This window comes from Fringilla coelebs, assembly GCF_963513975.1.
Source record: "Fringilla coelebs genome assembly, chromosome: 4".
Taxonomy (NCBI): Eukaryota; Metazoa; Chordata; class Aves; order Passeriformes; family Fringillidae; genus Fringilla; species Fringilla coelebs.
The window spans coordinates 7,802,653-7,824,085 of NC_140032.1; the positions used below are offsets into that span (position 1 = coordinate 7,802,653).

General features: G+C 40.9%; 1 protein-coding gene across 4 annotated transcripts; it reads left to right on the forward strand.

The window, feature by feature from the left end:
• Positions 1 to 579: 579 nt before the first annotated feature.
• Positions 580 to 20,279, forward strand: TACC3 (transforming acidic coiled-coil containing protein 3). Of its 4 annotated transcripts, none has more exons than XM_084204447.1 (16): positions 580 to 636; positions 4,196 to 4,376; positions 4,515 to 4,660; positions 6,996 to 8,063; positions 9,194 to 9,293; positions 9,749 to 9,941; positions 10,946 to 10,992; positions 11,847 to 11,980; positions 12,589 to 12,700; positions 13,380 to 13,532; positions 15,818 to 15,894; positions 15,984 to 16,027; positions 16,970 to 17,130; positions 18,438 to 18,544; positions 18,752 to 18,872; positions 20,111 to 20,279. In XM_084204447.1, the coding sequence occupies exons 2-16, from the start codon at positions 4,197 to 4,199 to the stop codon at positions 20,174 to 20,176; spliced, it is 2,709 nt and encodes a 902-aa protein (XP_084060573.1). In that variant the 5' UTR covers positions 580 to 636; position 4,196; the 3' UTR covers positions 20,177 to 20,279. The 4 variants fall into 4 exon arrangements, with proteins under 4 accessions (XP_084060573.1, XP_084060572.1, XP_084060574.1 ...); XM_084204446.1 differs by lacking the exon at positions 580 to 636 and adding an exon at positions 3,781 to 3,888; XM_084204448.1 differs by lacking the exon at positions 580 to 636 and adding an exon at positions 3,901 to 4,009.
• Positions 20,280 to 21,433: the final 1,154 nt, after the last annotated feature.

Below are 21,433 nucleotides of genomic sequence, written 5' to 3' on the forward strand. Positions count from 1 at the left end.
AACTGCACTCATCTCTGATTCTCTCTTGACTGTCCTGTGACAGTCCGACACACACACTTCTTGGCCTTGATAGGCCAAGGGAACAAAATATCCTCACTTTGGGTAAACAATCTCCATTCTCCATATTGCATTCTACGTTAGCACAACACAGGCACAGCAAGCGAGATAAGAATTGTGTTTTCCTTCTTCTCTGCTTGTCTCACAGCTTCTCTCTGTTCACAGGGCTTGTGAACACCACAGGCAGGGACACTTTACACTAGCCCAGGTTGCTCAGAGCCCCATCCAGCCCGGCTCTGAACGCTGCCGCGACGGGCCCGCCTCCGCTGCGGGGTTCGTCCGTGGGGCCGCGGGGCCGTGGTGGGACCAGCGCAGTTCGGGGCCGGGCGGGGCCGCGCCCGCTCTGCCCCGCGCGGGGCGGACTCGAAGGGACGCAACGGTCACGCGTGGCGCTGTTCCCGCCCCCTCCGCAGGGCGCTCTTCTGATTGGCGGGCGCGCCCCGAACGCCGCTCCCTCATTGGCGGGCCGGGGCTTCCGTTTGGTTTGAAATCGTGAGGCGGCGGCGGAGGGGCTGTGGTTGGTGCTGTGCGCTGTCTCTGCTGGGCGTCCTTAGGGCTCGCCCCGGGAACTGCCGGCAGGTAGGGGCTTGGGGGCCCTGCTGTAAAGTGGTGTGAGGCTGGGGCGAAGTGTTTAGGTTTCTCTTTGTGGGATTGGGTACTGCAATCTCGGTGAGCCCTCTGTGAGGGAGGGGGAGGGACACGCTCGGGGAAGTTCGGGCCCTGTAAGCGCTTGAGGCAATGTGGGGCTGGGAGGGGCTGTGTCGGGGCCTCTGTGAGATTGGAAGGCTCGGAGACCGCTCTGGGAGCTTGGGGTGCTGTGGGGGTGAGCCGTGGGGCCCTTTGGGAGCTTGGGGTTGGGGGAGGGTTTAGGGGCCTTTCTGTGACCCTGGAGTGCAGGGGTTGTTCTGTGAGTTTGCGGGGAGAGTTGGTGACCCTTCGGGTCTTGGGAGTGTTTGAATTTGATGGAGGGCTGGCTGAGGGCCCCTCGGTGAGCTTGGGGTGCTGTGGTGTTTGGGGGGTTTAGCGGCCCCTTTGGGAAATTCACGCTTGGGGTGCTGTGGGACCTGGGGTACCTCCTTTTCTAGGGGTGTCGGGGCACTGCTGTGAGCTTCAGATTAAGACATTTGGGGGTTATTTCTGTCAATTTAAGGATGAAGGGAAGGCAAGAACTTGGGGGTAATGGGTGGAGCTCAGGTGCTCCGCCCCACTGAATCGGGGGTGAGGTGAGGATCTTGGGAGCATCTCTGTGTATTTTCAGGATGATATGGGGTTGATAGGGAGCCCGGGGTGAGTCAGGAATAAACAGGGACCGAGGCAGGGTTGGGTTTGGGTTTTGTTTTTTTTTTTTTTTTTTTTTTTTTTGGGAGTTTGTTTTTTGTTAACTTAAAACATGTCTCGGTGCCATCATGATGGGCAGGATGGACCTCCTGAAAAGCCTTCCCCGGCCTTGCTGCTCCTCACTTGCAGTCAGGAGAAGGTTGCCTCTCAGGAGAGTGTTTATTTGTTCTGAAGTGAGAAATTTGCACTAAAATAAATTAGTAAATATATACATCAGTCAGCTATGTGTCAATCTGTGTGGAAATATTCACAGCACGTACCAATTTGCTTTGCCAACAGCAAGTGCTCAGCATATCAGCTGCTGGAGGAGTTCAGAAGGATAATTAAGTAGAAAAATTCCATCTCTGCCCTGCATGTTTAGTGGTTTTTCAGGCATTTGAGACCACGTTGATGTTTTGGATATTGTGTCCTGGTATTTGTTAAACAACAGGTTAGGTTGAAGCACTTTACAAATGATGGTTAAGTGAGGATTAATTACCTGATGTCATGTCACTGAATTTATGTCAATTCTTAACTGTAGAATGGCAAGTTCCTGCATGTACTCACATAAAGATCCTTCTAAAATAAGGAGCATTTCCATTTTTGTGAACTTTGATAGATCCATGGAAAAGTTTGGGTTGAAAGGGACCTTGAATATCATCTAGGTCCAACCTCCCTCACAGGGACCTGGACCCCTTCCAATAAACCAGGATGCTCCCAGCCCCATCCAGCCTGGCCTTGAGCTTTGTTTTGCAATAGTGGGAAAACCTTCTGCCTTTCATAATACTTTTGTGCCTTGGATGCTGATCACTTCAAACAAAGATATGAATAAGGCCACCGTTTCACTTTATCGCAGCTACTAGGTAATGAACTTGTGGAATATTATTTAGATCAAAATTTGACTGCAAATTTATAAAATAAAATTGATTATTTTTAGTATTTTAGTCTTAGAAATTTCATTTTTAGATTTAATATCTAAAGTGATATATGTATATGGCGTCAATTTATTTGGTTTAGCAATGGTGCTCAAGTAGCTCAATGACAAAGCTGAAAAAGTCCCTGATCAAACCTCCCCTGCTTATGGAGTTTGTTTTAGAAGGTGTTGACAACTTTACCATGTCCTAGTCTTGCTTCTAAAGCAATTGCAGTAAAATATACAATTTGTAAAGATTTGCTTCATCTGCTGTCTCAGTTTTAGTTTGGAATAAAGGGAAGCAATGAAGTTCACATCAAGTTCTACAAATGGTTAATGTAAAAATACTTAATACAAAAAATAACTTGAATTGAAGCATTAATATGATGAATAAAGGAGGAATGAAGAAATAGCTAATACTGGCGTGCTTTGCATGCCATTGCTTCTGCAGCTTTTGTTTGCATTCCATTGCTGATTGAAAGTGCTGCTGTTAGGCTTGCAGACAAAGCAGCTGAGTTCTGTGGAGAGTAGGAAGCAAATTTTCCCATAAGAATTAATGCCTATATTAATGTGGAGAAATGTTTGGAGGCTTATGTACCGAAATTTAAATACATAGGGGCAAGGAGATTGAAAACATGACTTAAAATTTTCAGTCCAAGTGTTTTTGTTACCTCTTTATGACACTGAAAACAATTGTATGTATAGGTTAATCCTGAATATATGATGGAAAAATAGGCTAAGGATGACATGTTTGGTCAAATCAAGCATTTGAGATCACTTAGAATGGTTACACATTGCAGAAAGCCGAAGTCTCTTCCACTTGATACTGGTTATCTTGCACAGGTCACAAAAGATAATACGTCAGCTCATATGAAATAAATTGCTTTGATAGCAGTTTTCCAGGTAAATAACTGCCCTTCTCAGGTGTCGTCCTTCATGGACAGTGGTTATGCTTAGATCTTCCTTGCCTTCTGTCTATCCCTTGTTTTCAAAAGCAGCTGTGCATCACTGAGTGCTAGTGTTAAACCTTTAAGAACAGCAGTGTCTTCAATGGGACTAAAGAGCAGGCAGAGTTCAAGTATGTGGTGGCATGCCTAGTGTATTTTAAGTGTGCTTTTTCTCTGTTTCTAGTTTATTTTCATCCTTCTCTTAGTAGCAGCTCATGCTTTAGTTTAAAGTCTTTCACAGTAGTATAAGTTACAATTTAACAATCTACTGAAGCTTGTGTGTGTCCAGTGTAAGAGCAATATTTCAGAAACACCTTTCTAATGATGACTTTTGTCATTTGCATACCAATAATGTCTGTGCTGCAAAGGATTCCTAAGTACTGTGTGCTTTACAAGAGCAGCATAAGCTCAGACAGTGCAGGAAAAGGCTAATTTGATCCAGGACTCTGATCCCAAACACACCCTAACCAAATTTGTTTCTGCTGTTTGCTGGTGTGCAATGTAGTCATGAGACCATGTGAGTAAACAGATGATTGTCATCTGTCTCATGTGGCACTTGCAGGAGCAGTTGTGTTGCTTAGCTGGATGCCCTGTTACAGGAGACGCTGCTGTACGCCACTGCCTGAAGGGGCTGGGAAGGAGGCAACTTCGCAGGTGACAGAGCTCCCTTTAAAGGATAGTAAGGCTAGAATGTGAGCTGTGGAAGGCATAATATCAACAATTAGCTTTTCAAGCCTTTACCAAAAGCAGAGGGGCTGTACACTGCTGCTTTTAGGTACTTCAGAGTCTCCTGAGATAGACCTTTCCCTGTGAAGCCTTTCATGCTTCCAACTTTCCCTTTGAAGCTGTTAGTCTTGGCTAGTCAGTGCCAGGCTGCCAACTTCTTCCATTATCTCAAAGTGCATCTGGCTGACCACACCCTCTCATTCATGCTGCGGTGCTGTGTGTGTTGATGTTCTAGAATGAGTCTGCAGATTTTAAATGCAGAAAATGGAGAAAATGGAGGAAGCCTTAAGGATGATTTAACAGCGGAAGGCTGTGACTTTTTCTTTGCGCCGCCGGAACCCACAGGGAGACCTTCTATTCTTCGCCTGTCCCAGAAAGAAAACTTGCCACCAAAAAGTGGGGGAAAAGTGATGAAGGTAAACTTCTGGTTTTGTATTATTTTTATTCTTTCTCCTTCTATGATATCTGCCACTAAATGCATGTGCTATTTGGTGCTTGAGAAGCATTGTGCTCATGTTTTTCCTTTTTCTTTCCCCCCCACCCCTTTCTTAAAGGTAACCTTTCAAACTCCTCAAAGAGATCCTCACACTAGAAAAATTTTGAGTCCTGCTATGACAGACAAACTTCAGACTGCTTTTGCACTTGATGATTTCTGTGAAGATGTGGCAGATAATGTTTTATTTGCACCCTCTGATGCTGAGTGAGTAGTGTGTAACCTATGTGGGACATGCTCAAGTTAACTTTCCCTAATTTAATCCTGTATAGTTAAAGTATAATATTTTATAACAAGATGTAAGCTATGCAAGAGGAAAAAAATTAATATTGACCAATGCATGAACTTTTCCAAAGATAACTGTCATTACTTTTAAGAAAATTTTATCTTGTAATATTAATTTTTGAACTTTATTTCTGACTCCTCTGTAACTGATTTCATTAAGGTAATTTTCTAGGTAATTTCTATTTATCTATGGAAAAATAGCTTGAGAAGAGGTACTATAAGAAAGAGTTTTGTATTCTCTCCTTGATGTAAGGTTGCTGTGGGAGAATACAATTATTCTGAAGCTAAGCCTTAAAATATCTTCTCTGTATGTTAAGTACTGTTGTATCTTGAGGAGTAAAATCTAAAGAGATAAATCTTCTGAAGGGTTAGCTTGAATTGACACCTTATTCAGGGAGTATTAAGATTTTCTTTAATCTAGCAGCACAGAGTTGAATATACAATTAGTCACAAGTGTAAACATGTTTATGTGCCTTTATAGTCTAGCAGCTTGAGTCTCAAAGGGGCTCATAGTAGCTGTTTGTAGAAGAGCATAAAATCTGTAATGTTTCAATTTGGGGGTGTTGGGACAATAATAAATGCAAATTTTGTACTGCCTTTTACCCCCCCTTTAAACTAGTATAGACATCTGACATGGGTAATTCCCACCAGCAAGAAGTTTCAGGTCTCAGTTTTGCCTTCTGCAAGCAAATACACCCTTTTATTTGTTTTAACTATCCAATACTTTCATTTGATCCCTGTTTTTGTTGTTGGGAGGGGGAGAAAGGGGAAAAAAGTGGCTTATACACTTAAATGTTCTTTAAGTGTATATATTTGCTTCAACTGTTTATTTCCGTGTACAGTCTAGTTCAGAAAGCTATTTCTGAACTAACCACCACAACTAAATAATGTTATGGTATTTATGCCCCACATTCATTGCTTTCACAAATAAACAAAGATTTAGTACTTACGAAGTTCAAGTGAGTTTAAAGGATCAGCACCAAATTGTTTTAGTTAGAGCATGATTGTATCAAAGCACTGCTTGTGCTGAACGTGTCCTCTCTAGTTTTAAAATGTGAGGATTTGTTTGTAGCAAATCAGTGAAAGGCTCCCTGTTGCTGAATGGGGTCACTTTTGACTGGTCATAAACGGTTGACGTTCCAAGCAGGTGTCTCGCTCCTGACTGGCATTTATTAGGTTAAACGCTGAAGGAGAGTGGGAGGGACCTGAGTAGTCGCAGCCTGGGGCTGAGCTATTGCCGGGAAGAGGTGCTCAAACCGGGTGAGAACAACTTCTTCAGCTCTTATCTCCCGCCTCTGCTTTCGAGTTTATCAAAGTAGAGTTTTTAGTGAGTGGCTTTTAATCATGTTCTGTTCTGCAGCAGATAAGGATGGCACATAGAAATAATAACTTTATGGAAGGACAAAACAATGGGAGGAAATCCTCTTTCAGGAAGTAATGGCTTAACTCTCTGTAGTCTGAGGCTAAGCTTTCAGAAGTTGTGTGGAGTTTGGGGAAATAAAGTGGACAGCAATAACTTGTAGAATATTCAGCAATAGTGAGTACACAGACTCTTTAACCTGTGTCTTTCACTAGAAAATTAACCATTCTCTTACTGGAGAAGTGTTTTCGTGTATATGGCTCTGCTCTTAACATCTGTTGTTGTACAGAATTTAGAGTGCCTGAAGTTCAGGGTCTGGTTTTGTATGTAGGCCCTCAAAAATCAAATAGTGGTGCATACTTTCAGGGGGGAAAATACTTGCCAGGATGTCCAGACAAAGTAATGACTAGCGTGGGAGAACCTGAATCATGACTTGGTTTGGTCCCAGACTTGAGTGTGTCATGACTCAGATGAATCTGCATGAAGGTGGTACCACAAGTTGTGTTTGTGTTTGAGGTGCTGTCAATAACTCCTCCTCAGCAGTGTGTGTTTCACTGCCTAGTGAAAGGGCAATGTCCAAATGCTGTGGTGAGTACAGCAGTCTCCAGGGATGACTGCATAAGGTATGAAGGCTGTGTAGAACAGGTAACTTAAGAACACTGCCTACCTTCAAGGGTTGATCTCCCTGTGTTTCATGTGTGCCAGAGCTCATAAGCCTTGGCTATTTAGGTGACAACTGAATACTGGCTGTTATATTTTGCTGTCAGCTGCCTTATTGCAAAAAAAAAAATCTATCTGATTACTCTGACCATGCAAAGTTACTTGTGCAAATCTTTCTAAAGATAATTTCAAACTATGCCTGCAAAGTAACTGTCATCTTTTTTCTTTTTAATACAGCACATGTCAACAAAAGACTGAAGCTGAAACAAACAATACACAAATGCCAGAGAAGGTCAGCGTGGCTCCTTACCCAGATGATGAGATGCCAGTGAAGAGTCGAGGTTCCTACAATCTTGATTTTGATAATTTAAATGACATCAATCCTTTTCAAAGTTCAGTGCAGTTACCTCATTCTCCTGGACATCTGCAAAAGTCTCCTGTAAAAGTATCCAGCAGCCCTGAGAAAACTATTGAAAAAAGTAGTGATTCTCTTCTGCGGGACAATGCAGCTCCTTTTGCTTCAACCACAGCAAGTACAGAGTGTTTAAGTGAAGACCGAGCTCTCATCTCTGAAAAGGAATCTGCACTGAGTGAGCTGGAGTCTAACAAATCCAAGCTGTCCCCTAAGCAAGCAATTGGTGACTCTGAGCAGGGTGTGAAGTCTGCTTCCACAGATGCAAGCCAAACTGATAATTCAGTGGTATTAGCAGAGGCACCTACACCTCCTGTACAGTCACCTGGCAGCTTAGGTCCCAGTAGTTCTGATGTGAGTAACTCTTTTAAAACTGAGGAATCAAAGCTTCAGAATGCTTCAGTAGCAGAACAAGCCTCTGCACAAGAGTCAAAGCCTGGTGAAGAGCTGAGTGTCTCCAAAGAGAAACCTGCAGAAAAGCCTGATGTCACCAAGGCTGGACCAGTAAAACTGGAATTTGACTTTGATAATACCACTGCTAGAAAACCACCTCCTAAGAAACTAGGTAAAAGACCTGGAATTAAGCCACCTTCCAAAAAAATTCCTATTACCAAAACAAAACCAGAGAATACTGAAGTGCAAAATAAAAGTAATGTGGAGGATGAAGTCCCTATTCCTAAAGCATCTTATCAGTTTGATTGGGACAAACTTGATGATCCAAACTTCAATCCATTTGGAGGAGGCTCTAAAATTTCCACCTCACCCAAGCGTTCTAAACCCAGCCTGCAGAAAGTTCACCTGCCAGAGGAACAGGAGAGTGCCTCACCAAGAAGGGAGCAGGATAACAGGCCAAGTACCTGTGAAACTCTTGAGAAAGAAGAACCCAAAAATCTGTAAGTGAATCTGTAGCTGAATGCAAGAGCCCTTGAATTCATGTGAGGAAAGTTAGATAGTATCTCAAACTAGTCCATTCCTAGTTCTTAGACAGTATCCCTCCCAGGTTGGCAGAGTCTGTGTAATCTGTAACACAATTAATGTTGCAACAAGAAAGATTATAACTGGGGAAACTCTTGAGATGACTAGCTTTAGGCAAAAGGTGTTTTTAAGTCTGGGAGAATGGGAGAGAACAGGCTTAGGTGGAAAGAGCACTGTTCAAGTGGTGCCTTCCTCACTTCTCCAAGATTAAAGTGTGGAGAATCAGGTGACTGCTGCTGTCTTTAAATAAAACAGGGAAGTAGGCAGTGGTGTTGTTCATGGTGCAGCATGGGAAGGGATCAGGCAGTTTTGTTCTTTGCTGAACTCCAAGGTGCTGTTTCTTCCCTGCATGTTATTTGTATCTAAATGCTATCTCTAGTAAAAAACCTGGCTCTGAAGCTGCATTTTTCTTGGCAGCGCACAGTCTTTTTACTTGGTGATGGAATATGTTGTTACCTTTCCTAGAAAGTCTAGTTATTAATGTTATTATAGACAGTCAGGTGCTTGCCAGAACTAGACTGGCACAGATTGTTCATTTGACAGAAATGTTTGCACTCTTGCTCCCTTTGTAACATGATCAGTTACTGTTTACCAAGGTGAAAAGTTTACTTAGTGCTGACAGCAAAAGTGGAGTATTGGACTTCTCTAATGAGGTTCACACCAATAATCACAACATTGCCTTGGAAAGAGGAGCAGGCTGCTTGTAATTCTGTTCTTAATTAAACAAAGAGCCTATCTTTAACTTAAAAAAAGCAATGAGCCTAACAAATGAAAATGAGAGCAGTGTTAAATGAATAAAAATAAATGATGCTGCTGTGACTTTCTGCTTCCCAGAAAACACTGCTTCTCATGGTGGGAGAGCTTTCTGTCACCTAAGTTGTCACCAGGCAAGACAGTAAATTTACATCCCCACCCTCTAAGTTTCCTGTGCTGTGGCTATAGAATCTCTCAAGGAAGCTACCTTTGTTCAGTTCATCTGGTAATACAGAATTTGAACTGTCTGACGGAAATCCTGATTTTTTTAATTTTGTTTGTTTGTTTTCTTTAGGGAAATTGTTGAGCAGAGTGTGGTAGAAGACATGCCAGAAACTCAAGAAGAGAAGCCAGGAGTTAAAGCAGAAGCTGAACTTCCAGGAAAAAGAGAAGTGGTAAGGTATAGGAAGGACAGCCAGTTCTTACCGAGTTGTTCCATGAAACGGAGTTCTCTGGCTTAATGACTTAGTTTAGTGAAAGCTATTTCTGATACTTTGTCTAAGAATTAGTGGGTTTATGCATCTTCAGCAGCTCTAGAAGGAATGTCAGCTGTGCAGACCTGTGTTTTGAAGGTGACATCAGAGACAGCCAAATTGGTGCCTTGGTATTTTAGTATCTTTTTTCATCAGCAATTGCATATAAGGACAAACATAAGGGTGTGGCCTCTAGAAAAGTGGCTCCTGAGCTGTGCTCAGTGTTGGTAGTTTAATTTTTATGCCTGTGAATTCTTGTTTTATTATATTGGCTGCCCAGTTAGTTTATGACAAACCAATTTGATCATTAAAATGATTCTCATTGCATTTTAAAGTAATTATTTTGACAATTAAAAGGATTTTGTTTTTCTCATCAGGAGAAGCAAATGAGTCCATCTAAAATGTCTCCAGCTAATGTTGCCCCCTCTCAAGATAATTTAGTTTCCACTGGTAGTGGAAAAAAGTCAATGCCTGCAGACGAAATTAAACCCAGTTCCCCTAGAATTGAAGTAAGAGCAGATGAGACAGCTAATGCTGAACCTGAAGAGCTCTTCAGACCATCATCAGAAGGTAAGGGCATTTCTTTAAAACAGACTACTGAAACAATGCATTTTCAATGTGTATAGATATTTTTCTACTTAAGTTCTATTATGCATAGTTTTTTCTCTCATTCTGCCCTTCTGAAAGTACTCCAGAACCCCCGAAGACTAGCAGTGCTGGGAAATGTATCTAACCTAATCTCTAACTTCTCTGGTTTAAGTGAAGTTCAAAAAGCTGGCTATTAGAATTCAGTGGTCTGTGAGGATGGAATTTAGGCTGGTACAGAAACTATCTTTTTAGACTTTCAGTGGCAGTTTCTGGGCTGAAAAACTGCTCCCTTAAAATAATTTCTGGTGTTAAAGGCTTTGTGACTTGAGAGCTCGAGAGCTGTACAACTGTGTGTTTGTGAGTCCTGTAGGTTACTGCAGTCCTTAAGCACTACTGGTTTCATATTGCAGTGTGAGTGATCTTCCTGACAAGAATGCTTGTCTTGAGAGCTTCCTTACATGCCTGTGACTTGACCACTTGGAAGGGTTATTCCTGGTAGGAGCATTGTGTGGAAGGATGAGCAAATGGTTTGACTGCAGTGCAGTCTGTCATTTAACCTTCGCACTGGAGTGGAATCACTGATTTGGGAAATGGTTATAACTTCATCCTTCAAATCTGAGCTGTGTGCTAATTTTAATGGTAGGATTGTGCCCATCTTGCTCTTTCATGGGGCATTGTGTGTAACAGAATATCTGAGTGTGCTTGTCACTTCAGTCATGGAGCAAAGAAGTTCTTCAACTGTGTGTAAAATCCCACATGTTCTTACAAGTACTTGGGAACAAATGGAAGTTGTAAGTTTGTGTAGCTTAGAAATCTTTGCTTTTTTCAGGGCTGGATAGAAAAATGTTTTAACCAATGAAGATCTAGAAGTCATGAGACTGAGAGCAGGGATTTATTTGCTTTATGCACATATGTGTTTGTTTCTGTCTGTGGTAGGACAATTTGGTAGCATTGCATCTTCATTGTATTGTTTCCTCATTTTCCAGTTTTTGGAATGGGCATAGACTATCTGGAACAGTTTGGGTCTTCATCAGTAAGTACGACATTAAATATTTTGTTTGCCTTCCTGGCAGTGTGGAGAGGAAAGCAAAGATGAAAGTGTCAAGCCTTAAATGTTTTCATGAATTAACTTCACTTTGAATTGTCCCCAGAAATTGTCATCTATTCCAAAGGAATGTGATGGCAAGGCTGGGTAGGGGGTGATGGTGCAAGGAAATGTAGTTATAAGCCATTTAACTAAAAATCAAAGGTATCTGGCTGTCAGTGTGCAGAGCTGTTATTTTTCTTTAATAGCACTGAAGCTGAGGTGAATGATATTTCACTTCTGGCCAAAACTGCTAGAAGATGATGCTTTAAAAGTGCAGGATCATTATTGCAAAAACAGTTTTTTAAGCTCTTTTGCTTTATGGCCAGTTTCAGAAAATCTGTGTATAAGTGGGGCTTGTCATGTTTTAATCAGTACAATTTAGTTAGTCTTACTATTATTCTGGACCCAAGCAGGAAAATCTCTGAACAGTGAATACACTGAATTGAAATTGTTTTAGTCATGCTGTGTTTGTCCTTATGATTTTATAAGTGAAGAGAAAATGGCATACACTGTTTTTTCAGCTTATAATACTCTTTCCCTGTGTCTTCTGGTTTGGAATAGTTCATTAATGTTTGCCCTCCTCATTCAGTCTGTGAGCAGATTGAGCTCTTCTGATATTACATAAGGACCTAAGTATGTGGGCACAGAGTCCTCTTATGTAATTTTCCTTCTGAGAACAGTGCTCTGGCCACTGAAGAATAGGCTCACCCACTCTTCAGAGGATTATTTGTGTGTGGGTGGGATGTGTGTGTTGAGCTCTGAAGCAGATCTGTCAGTTTATGCCTCTTTCCCCACTTCAGTTCAAAGAATCAGCTTTGAGAAAACAGTCACTGTATTTGAAGTTTGACCCTCTGTTGAGAGACAGTCCAAGAAAACCAATTTATGGTACTATTGAATCAAGTGAGAGTATCGTGAGAGCTCCATCTCAGCCTGGGTAGGTATTGACTTAGTACATAAAATCAGAGTTGTTTAGCTTGGAAAAGACTTTTCAGATTGTCAAGTCCAACAGTTAACCCAGCATTGGGGAGTCCAGCACTAAACCATGTCCCCAAGTGCAACATCCACGCATCTTTTAAATAACTGCAGGTCTGGTGACTTGCCTGTTCCAATGCTTGACCACCCTTTCAGTGAAGACATTTCCCCTAATATCCAATCTAAACCTCCCCTGGTGCAATTTGAGGCTGTTTCATCCAGCCTGGTTCCTTGGGAGACCAACCCCCCATGTCACTACAAACTCCCCTCAGGTGGAGAGTGAGAAGGTCCCCCTGAACCTCCTTTTCTCCAGGCTGAACCCCCTCAGTTCACCCTCATCAGACTTGTGCTCCAGACCCTTCCCTAACCCTCTGCCCTTCTCTGGACATGCTCCAGCACCATGCTCCAGTGTCCTTATAGTGAGAGGCCTGAAACTGAACACAAGATTCAGTGCTGGGTACAGGGGGACAATCACTGCCCTGGCCCTCTGGACAGACTGTTGCTGGCACAAGAGCTTTGCAAAGAAAGACAGCACTTGAATTTAATGGTGCTGTGTTTGTTCATTTTTAGGCCTGTTGTTGATTTAAGTAATGTGCCTGAGGAAGCTGGAAAGCCTCTAGTGAGTCTTCAGAGCGAAGAAAAACCAAAAGGACTAGATCTTCTGGGGACATTTACAACTTCTGTAAGGGTGTCTGGAATGTTATCACATTTCATGTTGATAGTTTAGGGAGGGGATAGACTAGGTTCTGGATTTAAGACTTGTAGGCAGGTATTTTAGGGATTGCAGAATCTGATGTTTACTTAAATGATTGTTTTAAACCAGGTTGGATACTCATTTATATTGAAGTTGAACTTTGTGATGAACATTTTCTTAAGTATTAAAAGTAGTTTTTGTGGAAGCTGATGCCATTGCACACGGTCTAAGGGAATTTAAGCTGTAATGCTCTAGTCAAGCAATATTTTTTTCTGCAAGGCAAGCTGTGTTTTGAAATTGCATTGTTGGGATGAAAAGCACTTAGGTTAAACTGGATGCTCCTGCATCTATGGTTTATAGTTTGAACAGATCAGCCTGCAGCAGCTCATCCTGAAGTGATCTCTTTTGCTTATAAGGAACAGCATAGTATCATCTGCTTTGTTTCTGATAGCTGTAATTGGTGGATAGCAGTTTTGGTTCTACGTTATAGGTATTTCTCTAAAGCTATGTGGTCAACTTCAATGTAAGAAAGTTTTATGCTAACAAAGTTGTGGAGGTATCTGGTGTGTTTAAGTGAGATACATTGACTTAAAATAGCATGCAGACACCTAATCAGTGGTATGACAATGGAATCTGTTGAAACTTGGTATTTTTCTTTTCTTTACAGGATGCTGGTCCCCTAATTCCACACTCCCTCAGTAGTGATGTTCCTCCAGTCCCTTTTGCTACTTCTACAAACACTGCAGTGGATGCTATTATAGATGTGCTGAAATATAGCCAAAAAGACATGGATGCAGCTGTTGAACTGGTGAAGAGAGAGGTATGGTGGCCCTTCCAAAGCAGAACTTGTCATAGCCTTGGAAGGTCCTTTTCTTTGCATTATCTGGGATAAATGCCTGCTTTGCAGTTTTTCTCATCATATGTGATATAAGTATCTCATTCTGAAAAGCTTGCTGCGGACTTGATGGGTGCTGTAGGTATAGAACTTTCTAGAGCTGACACTTAAGGAAATAGGACAAACTTCATTATTAGGCAGGTTCTGCCTTATATCTGGTCACTATTAAAAGGCACATGTTATCAGCATAGTTAGGCTTAATATCAGTGATCTGGATACTTACTCAACAAACAGGGGTACATTTTCATGCCAATGGAAGAGAGTGACTTATGTAACTTCCCTAAGACAAGATAAAACTGTAATGCCAGTTCAGTGCTATAATCAGTTCTTTTCTTGTGGGACCTGAATGCACAAGAGCATGTCCAGCTGATGAAGTGTAGGTGAGGTCTGGAGCTCACTCCAGAGGATAAAGACATTAGTGAAGGAGGGAAGAAGTAGTTGGTAAGATTTTAAGCTTGTTCTATAATTGCAGAAATTGTCTTTAAAAGCCCATCTTCTGACTGATGCAAGAACACTTATATATCCACTTACTTCAACAATTGGAGTACTTGATTCATTATGACTTCTGAATCATGCAACCTTACAAACACTAAATAATGTAAGAGGAGAATTTAAGTGTAAATGTCCTTAAAGCTAATTATATCACTTCAGCAAAAAATGGAGCTTCCAAAATTCCTGACTGCTGTACTGCAGGCAGTGGCATAAGGGACCCCAAAGATGACCTGTGATTATTTGCTGCTTAAGTTCTTCTTTTGTTTTAGAGTACAGAGATAGTGGCTTTTGTAGGAATAACTTTTGCGTTCTGTCATTTAGGAGGTGACTTTCGCTCAGCATATTGTCAAGTACAGGAAAATAAATGTGGCTTTGACAGGGGACAGCTTTTAGTGCATTGATCTAAAACTAAGATCCTGTATAATAGCAGGGGGTTAAGCTTGTAATATTTTTAAAGTGCTGCTGTTTCATGTTGGAAATAACTACCTTAAACCTGCAAACACTGTAAGTGTGACAGGATGACTCCAGCTGTGCCACTTAAATAAAAATGCCTGGAATTACAATATCATCCTGAAAGGAAGACAGGCTAAATATTTTTTTTTCAATCTGTGAAACAACTCAGGAATAGAAGAAAAGTGAAAACCTGTTTTCCTTCTGAGCAAATACAGCACTTAGGAAAGCTTGCTTTTTTGGGGTCTTCTGAACCCTTTTTGAGCTTGCAGGTGCAAGTTTCTAATTTGTTTCCATCTTCACATATTTATGCTTTTGTGGTATTTTTTTCCTAGCTTAGCTATCACTACTTCTCTTAATAGTTTGTACATTCTTTTTTTTCACTAGTGTCCTCCTTCCTGTTACCTGAAATATTGCAATATATTTAAAATTAGATTGCTCTAAAATAAATACTGAAAAATCAGTGTACTACAGTTTACTATGTAGCTTTGTGACAAAACTATTAGTAATCTTGTGCTTTCACTTTCTATTTTTTAAATTCCAGGTTATTTTATGTATTTTGAGCCTCTTGACTTTGAAGGCCTCCCACAGTGCAGTCAGCTCTGTGGTTACAGTTCTTAAGTTGTTATGGAGCTTGCACAAAGTGTTTAGCAAAGAGTATTTGTGCTGCTTGATTCTGTTACTGTGAGCTCTGCTTTAGTTTAGCTGATGTGAAATAGGTATCATTATCTCAAATTAATTGAGGCATCTTTTAATCCTCCCCCTTCCATGTTCCCTAATTTAGTGTTGAGTCTAAGTTACTGTGAACAGCAATTTGATGTTGAACAGGCTTCTGATATTTTTGTCTCATGTGTTAATATTAGCAGGTTTGTGAAGTGCTTTTTTTTGTCTGCCCTGTAAATAAGAGGGAAATGTGTGTCACTTGAGAGAATGTTCCTTGGCCCATTGTGTTCCCTCAGAAGTTATAGTCTACACTGACACTGAGTAAGAGGTAGCCAAGAGGTTGGTTGGCTGAGTTGACTCTGATCTTGCCACTTGAAAAGATACTGGCAATGTGCTGGGAATCATATATGTAAAATCTATGTATTTATCTAAATTTTGAGTCAAGTTTGTAATTAAACAATTCTGATTCTGTTAAGCAATTAGAACTTATTTCTCTCTGTATTAAGTTAAAAGTATACCCAAGTTGCCCTTCAGACTGTTTTTAGTATCAAATCATCTATCTCTTTTTGTGCAAAAACTAAAGGCTTACCTTTTCACCTTCAAAGGTTCAAGAGAAAGAGCTGGAGATTGAGAAATGGAATCAGAAGTATAATAAGCTTCATATGGAATACAAAGAAATGGGGTATGAATCTGTCCTGACTTTTATATCTACTTAGTTATTCCAGATGCTTTTTCTAACTTATGTTCAACTCTCTTTTTCATGGTTTTTAGAAAAATAGTTGCTGAATTTGAACAGACAATAACACAAATTATGGGTAAGTTCCCTATTTACACTTTGAGTGCCTTGGGGGGCTGGGACTTGCTTAGCCCAGAGTTACTAAATGAGGTTAGTACTCTTTCACCTCTGACATTAGTATTTCAAGTGCTTCCAGGATAAGTGTAAGGTTTAAGACAAGATAGACTAACAATTTTATGAATATCCATACAGCCATGATATCACTTGGTAGGTAACGATGACTTTTTCAGTCAGGCATGAGCACAACTTTTTCTTATTCTTCACTGGAGCTGTTGGTTTTTTAAAACTGGCAGATCCAGTTGTCAGCATTGTGTGTTTAATTGTTTACTCTCTGACATCATTTAAGTGGCAAGGTATCACTAGAAGTTCTTGCTGGACAGATTTGGCCTTTTGCTTTAGTCAAGTTTGTGGCTTCAAAACTAGGAAAGACATCCAGTGAAGCTCTTGTGTAGTTACATGTTCTTAGCTCAAAGCTGAATTAGGCACATCTGTTCCAGCTCTTCTGTGCTCCTCTAAGGCCATGGGAAACATAGCTGGGTGTGCTAACCCAGACCTCTTCTGAAAGTCTGCTGTGCTAGTCTGACTTGTTATCCCAGTCTCCTCCAGATCTTCCAGCTGTTGTGTATGAAAAATATTTTGGATTCCTTGCTTCTATCACAACATTTGAGTCTCTTGTAGCAGTAAACTCTAGGGGAGTATTTTGACTACAGTGCAGGAGGAAAAAATGCTTTTGGCAAGCACATGGTCATGGTGTTTAATGACTTTAAGTCTGGTGTGAGATAATAAGTAACAAAGATACAAAGACTTCTTAAAAGCACAGATATGGTGTCCTTACAGGTGAGAGGCCATGTTATGAGACCTTTGTAAGGGGAAGAATTAGGTTGGGGGTTATCTGTCTGTACTATGGAGCTGGTTTCATGCTAAAGCAATAACTATCATGGGTTAACTCCACTTTCTCTAGAGGATGCTCAGAAGCAAAAGGAAGCCTCAAGGAAAGAAATACAGAAGCTGATGGAAGAGAAGCAGCAGGCCATTTCAGATCTGAACTCTATGGAGAAGTCCTTCTCTGAAATCTTCAAACGACTTGAGAAACAGAAAGAGGTGTTAGAGGGTTACCACAAAGTAAGATGACTTAATGCAAATAATACCCTCCACTAAATCTCATTTATTTTGGGAGAGGAAATGGTGAAATTTCTAGAGCAGCCATTAATTAGGCAGTATAAAGACTACCTGTAAAACCAGGTGCTAAGTTGTTTATTTAAAGATAATTAAAAAACTAATATATTTAGTGACTGACTTAAAGTAAGATAGTATCTTAGAAGGCAAAGTTTCTTCAAACAGGAGTGAGATGTTTCTTGCTGCAGCACATCTTTTTTGCTAATCATAGAGATGCTCTCATGTGGCAGCTGCTGCATAAGAACAGCTTGTTTCCCCTACACCATATTGAATAAATGCTGAAGAGGATGTGCAATTATGAGTCAGAATAATAGGTTATTAGGTGCTCCCTACTAAGATGCTTGTGGGGCTTTTCTAAAGGTAAAGTCAAGCCTTCATTCTGCAGCTTCAGAGGCTGGAGGGAAGAAGCTAATGAGGAGTGTAAGCTGTGGTTTCCTACTCCATGAAATGCATGAAAATTGATTCAGTTGGTGCTTTAAAAAGTGCCTTCAGACTTTTTTCATTCAATTACCTTTAATGTCCCTGTTTACTACAACTCAGAAACTAGCCCCTTAAATTTCATGCTAGTCTAGGTTTTAGAAACAGGCATAGTGTCTGTTAAAACTTCAGTTTCTTCTTTGCTCACATGTCAGGCTTCCTTCATCTTGTGTCCCTTCCATCTCCACTGTAAATTCAGAAGCCTTTCCCTTAGCACAGAGATAAGCATTGCTTGGAAACGCCATTACTAAATTCAAGACCTACAATTAGTGGAGTCCTAGCAGTTGTTTCAAACAGTTCCAGCTTCCTACAATGATAATAAAGTATGTTCATAGTGTGACTACCAGGGTAACTTTCTTGCTGTTAGTATTGGATTTGTTTCCATCAGGGTCCAAAGCCTGAATCTTTCTGTGGGTTCTTTGGAGAAGTTGGATTTCTAGCTATTCTTGTGACAATTGCGACTTAATATAAAGGTGATTAAAAAAAAAAATGGAGCAAAACAAACAAAACCAATTTAGTGACTGTTGTTTTAGTGACCTTCTTTACTAAAGTTTGCTACTAAATAATGTATTGGGGGGAAATATGGTAAATAAATGTTTACAAAGTTAAGATAGTTGAAAGGAAGCAGTTTAGTCCATATAGGCCTGTAGGATTTTATAGTTCCTGTTAGGCCAGTGAGCAAATACTGCCCCTCAGGTGTAGTCAAATAATCCATTTGTCAAGTGGAGAGACTCCATCTACTAGCTTAAACAGCTAACTGAACTGTTTTGGGACAGAATGAAGAAGTTCTGAAGAAATGTGCGGAAGATTACTTGGCTAGAATTAAAAAGGAGGAGCAGAGATACCAGGCACTGAAAGCACATGCTGAAGAAAAGCTGCAGCAGTAAGTACCATGTCTAAAAGCCAGGTACCAGGAATGGCACACACACAGTTTTCACTGTAGCTGCAGAATGTGGTTCAATAGTGCCAAAACCTGGCTTAAACATATTTCATTTAGTAATTAATCTCAAATAAAAGCATCTAGTTTGATTCTGAGAGTTCTGCTGTGCTGTCTGAAGGGGATGTAAACACCATCTTGTGCCTGTTTCAGAGCCAATGAGGAAATTGCTCAGGTCCGCAGCAAAGCCAAGTCAGAGACTGCAGCACTTCAAGCCACTCTGCGCAAAGAGCAGATGAGGATCCAGTCTTTAGAGAGGAGCCTTGAACAAAAGGTCAGTCACATTAATGCCATGGGTGAGTCTCTTTAAGCTGTTGTCTTAGATTAAGTTAAGAACTCCCTTGCATCAGGGCTAGGAGGAGCCTTGCTAACTGTGCTGGTTTTGATGGCTGCTGTCCTGGCAGGCTTTGGGAAATTGGCATTGAGACCTGATACGAGTGTCGTGTCAGGACTTGTCCGTATGTTTAGATTTTTTTGGAGTACAAGGTTCATTTCCAAACCAGTCTGGGCTCCTGTGTCAGGAGGTAACTGAAAGAGGTGGTGATTAACAGTTACACATGGTGCAGAGCAGAATCTGGGAGTAAATTTGAATAACAGTCTGGCTCAGCTTGTTCATGAGCATGACTTACTTGTAAGCTGTTAGCACATATTTAACTGTATGTGACTCAAGTTTTCAATATTGTTCAGGCCATTAGTCCTTGTACTTTATAGTGTTTCATATTGCATAGGTGAAGTTGTAGAATGCTTTGTAAAGGCATATGCTTTGTTGTAACCCTTCAAAGGAGTAAGCTTTATGAAGATTGAAAGTCACTGCTGGAAGTGCATGTTGTTAGTTTTACTGCATCATTGTTGTTGCTGCTAGTACTGAAGACTCAAAAATTGATAATGCTGGCAGATTCCTATTATGGAAAACACCCATATTTGTGAGTCTTCAGGTTTATGGCTGAAGTTTGCATAGCAGAGGAAATGGTAGGCCTGTAATTGGAGAGATGAGACAAGCCATTTAACACAGAACTAGGTTTGGTCTTGTCATAAATACAGTAACACTATAGGAGTTTTTATTTGAAATGGTTTAACTGTTCCATAAGGGATTCTACAAACTGGAAATTGTCACATGTCAGTAAAAATATCAAGGCATCATTTCACAGAGTCTTTCTTATGAAGATTAAAATCTAAATTGTCCATGCCCTGAATTTTGGTGTACCTAACAAAGGGTGAGCCCCAAGAGTCTTGTTTCCCTGGATCAGTTGGTCTCCATGTGTTATGGGAATGTCTGTGGAAGAAGCAGAAACAGTATAGTGGATTCTGGCTCATCTCCTAAGGCTCCTAAGGATGCCATGTGACCTTTGGCATAGTAGACTCTCCTTTACATTAAATTTGCATAAGCCACCATCATGTAAATGGACTTTCTATTTCATATACTGGCAAACAGGACTTACTGCAATCAGCTCACTACAAGCTTCTCACATAGTTTGGACATACTTGAAACTCACTCTTTTCTTTCTTCCACAGACTAAAGAAAATGATGAATTAACGAAAATCTGTGATGACTTGATCTTGAAGATGGAAAAAAATTGATATCTTAACTGTCTTGTAAATATGTTTATTTTCTCTGACTTGCTGTCTTGTGTGTTCATTCACTTTTTTAATGTATGTGGGGAAAAAATAAAATTCTTGATTCACACTTCCATATTGTTGGCTATATCTTTTGTAGGAAACATATGTTAACTTATGTTTAATTGCTGCTTCCAGTAAGTTACAATGTTTTCCATAGCATTTTCACACATTGCTCAAAGGAAAAACTTTTAATCAGTGTACCTTCAGTCTGTGCCCTGTGTAAGAACTTCAGAATTCTATACTCTTGACCTGGCTTTGCTGGGGAGGGTTGCCATGGGCATGGTCTATTTTGCCCTTGCTGCTCTCTCACTTAAGGCATTCCAGAGTTACGAGACTGAAGTAAAACTGAACCTGCACAAATGCTATCAAGTATTTACTAATGTAAAAAGATTTGGAGCTTGGCTTTGATTTGTGGGTTTGGGTTTTTATTATTTTTAGGAGGAGCTGGAGTGATTTTGTTTTTGCATATCAGCTAAGCAGAGGGTTTAATGGCAGGACTGATTTCTGCTCTCCTCCTCTGGGGTTTTCCATGCCATTAGTCTGTCTGACACTATTGGCTATAAAATGTTCAGTCAATCTCCCTGGCTCTGCCTGTAGTGGAGAGCCTTGAGAGCCGTGGGCTGCAGGTCAGAGGCTGTGATGATGTCAGCCCTAGGCAATAGCAGACCTTTTGGATAAGCTGTTATTACCTGGCAGACAGCAGTAGGATTGCCTCAGTGCAAGCTACAGCTTCTGATTTCTAAAATTACTTGGGAAGTTATTCCCTCACTTCCCTGACTTGTAAGTGGATCTTCCCCAGAAGGGTTGTTGCTGCTGAGTGTGCTGAGCTGCACTTGGAGCCCTTCCTTTAAATAAGGGTGGTCTGCCTGGGCAGGTGGAAAAATGAGCAGCAGTGCCCTCAAGTCCAGAGGCAACTCTGCAGCAGCTACTGCTCAGTGTAGGTAACAGGAGCACCCTGCAGACCAAAGCTAGTTAGTAACATGCTTCAGGTTTGTGATCTGTGGGGTGTTCTTTGTGAGCCCTGCACTAATGTGAGAGGGTGACAGCAGTGGCAGTGATATTAAATGCCTGGCTCTGGTAGAAGTTGTGCTGTACTTTTTAACTTGCAGCCTAGGAAAGTGGCAGATGGAAGAGGAAGAAATAGCCATAGGAGAGCACACAAAACCAAAGTTCACTATTCCCTCCCTCAGCTTCAGATTGTAGGATGCCCTTGGGATG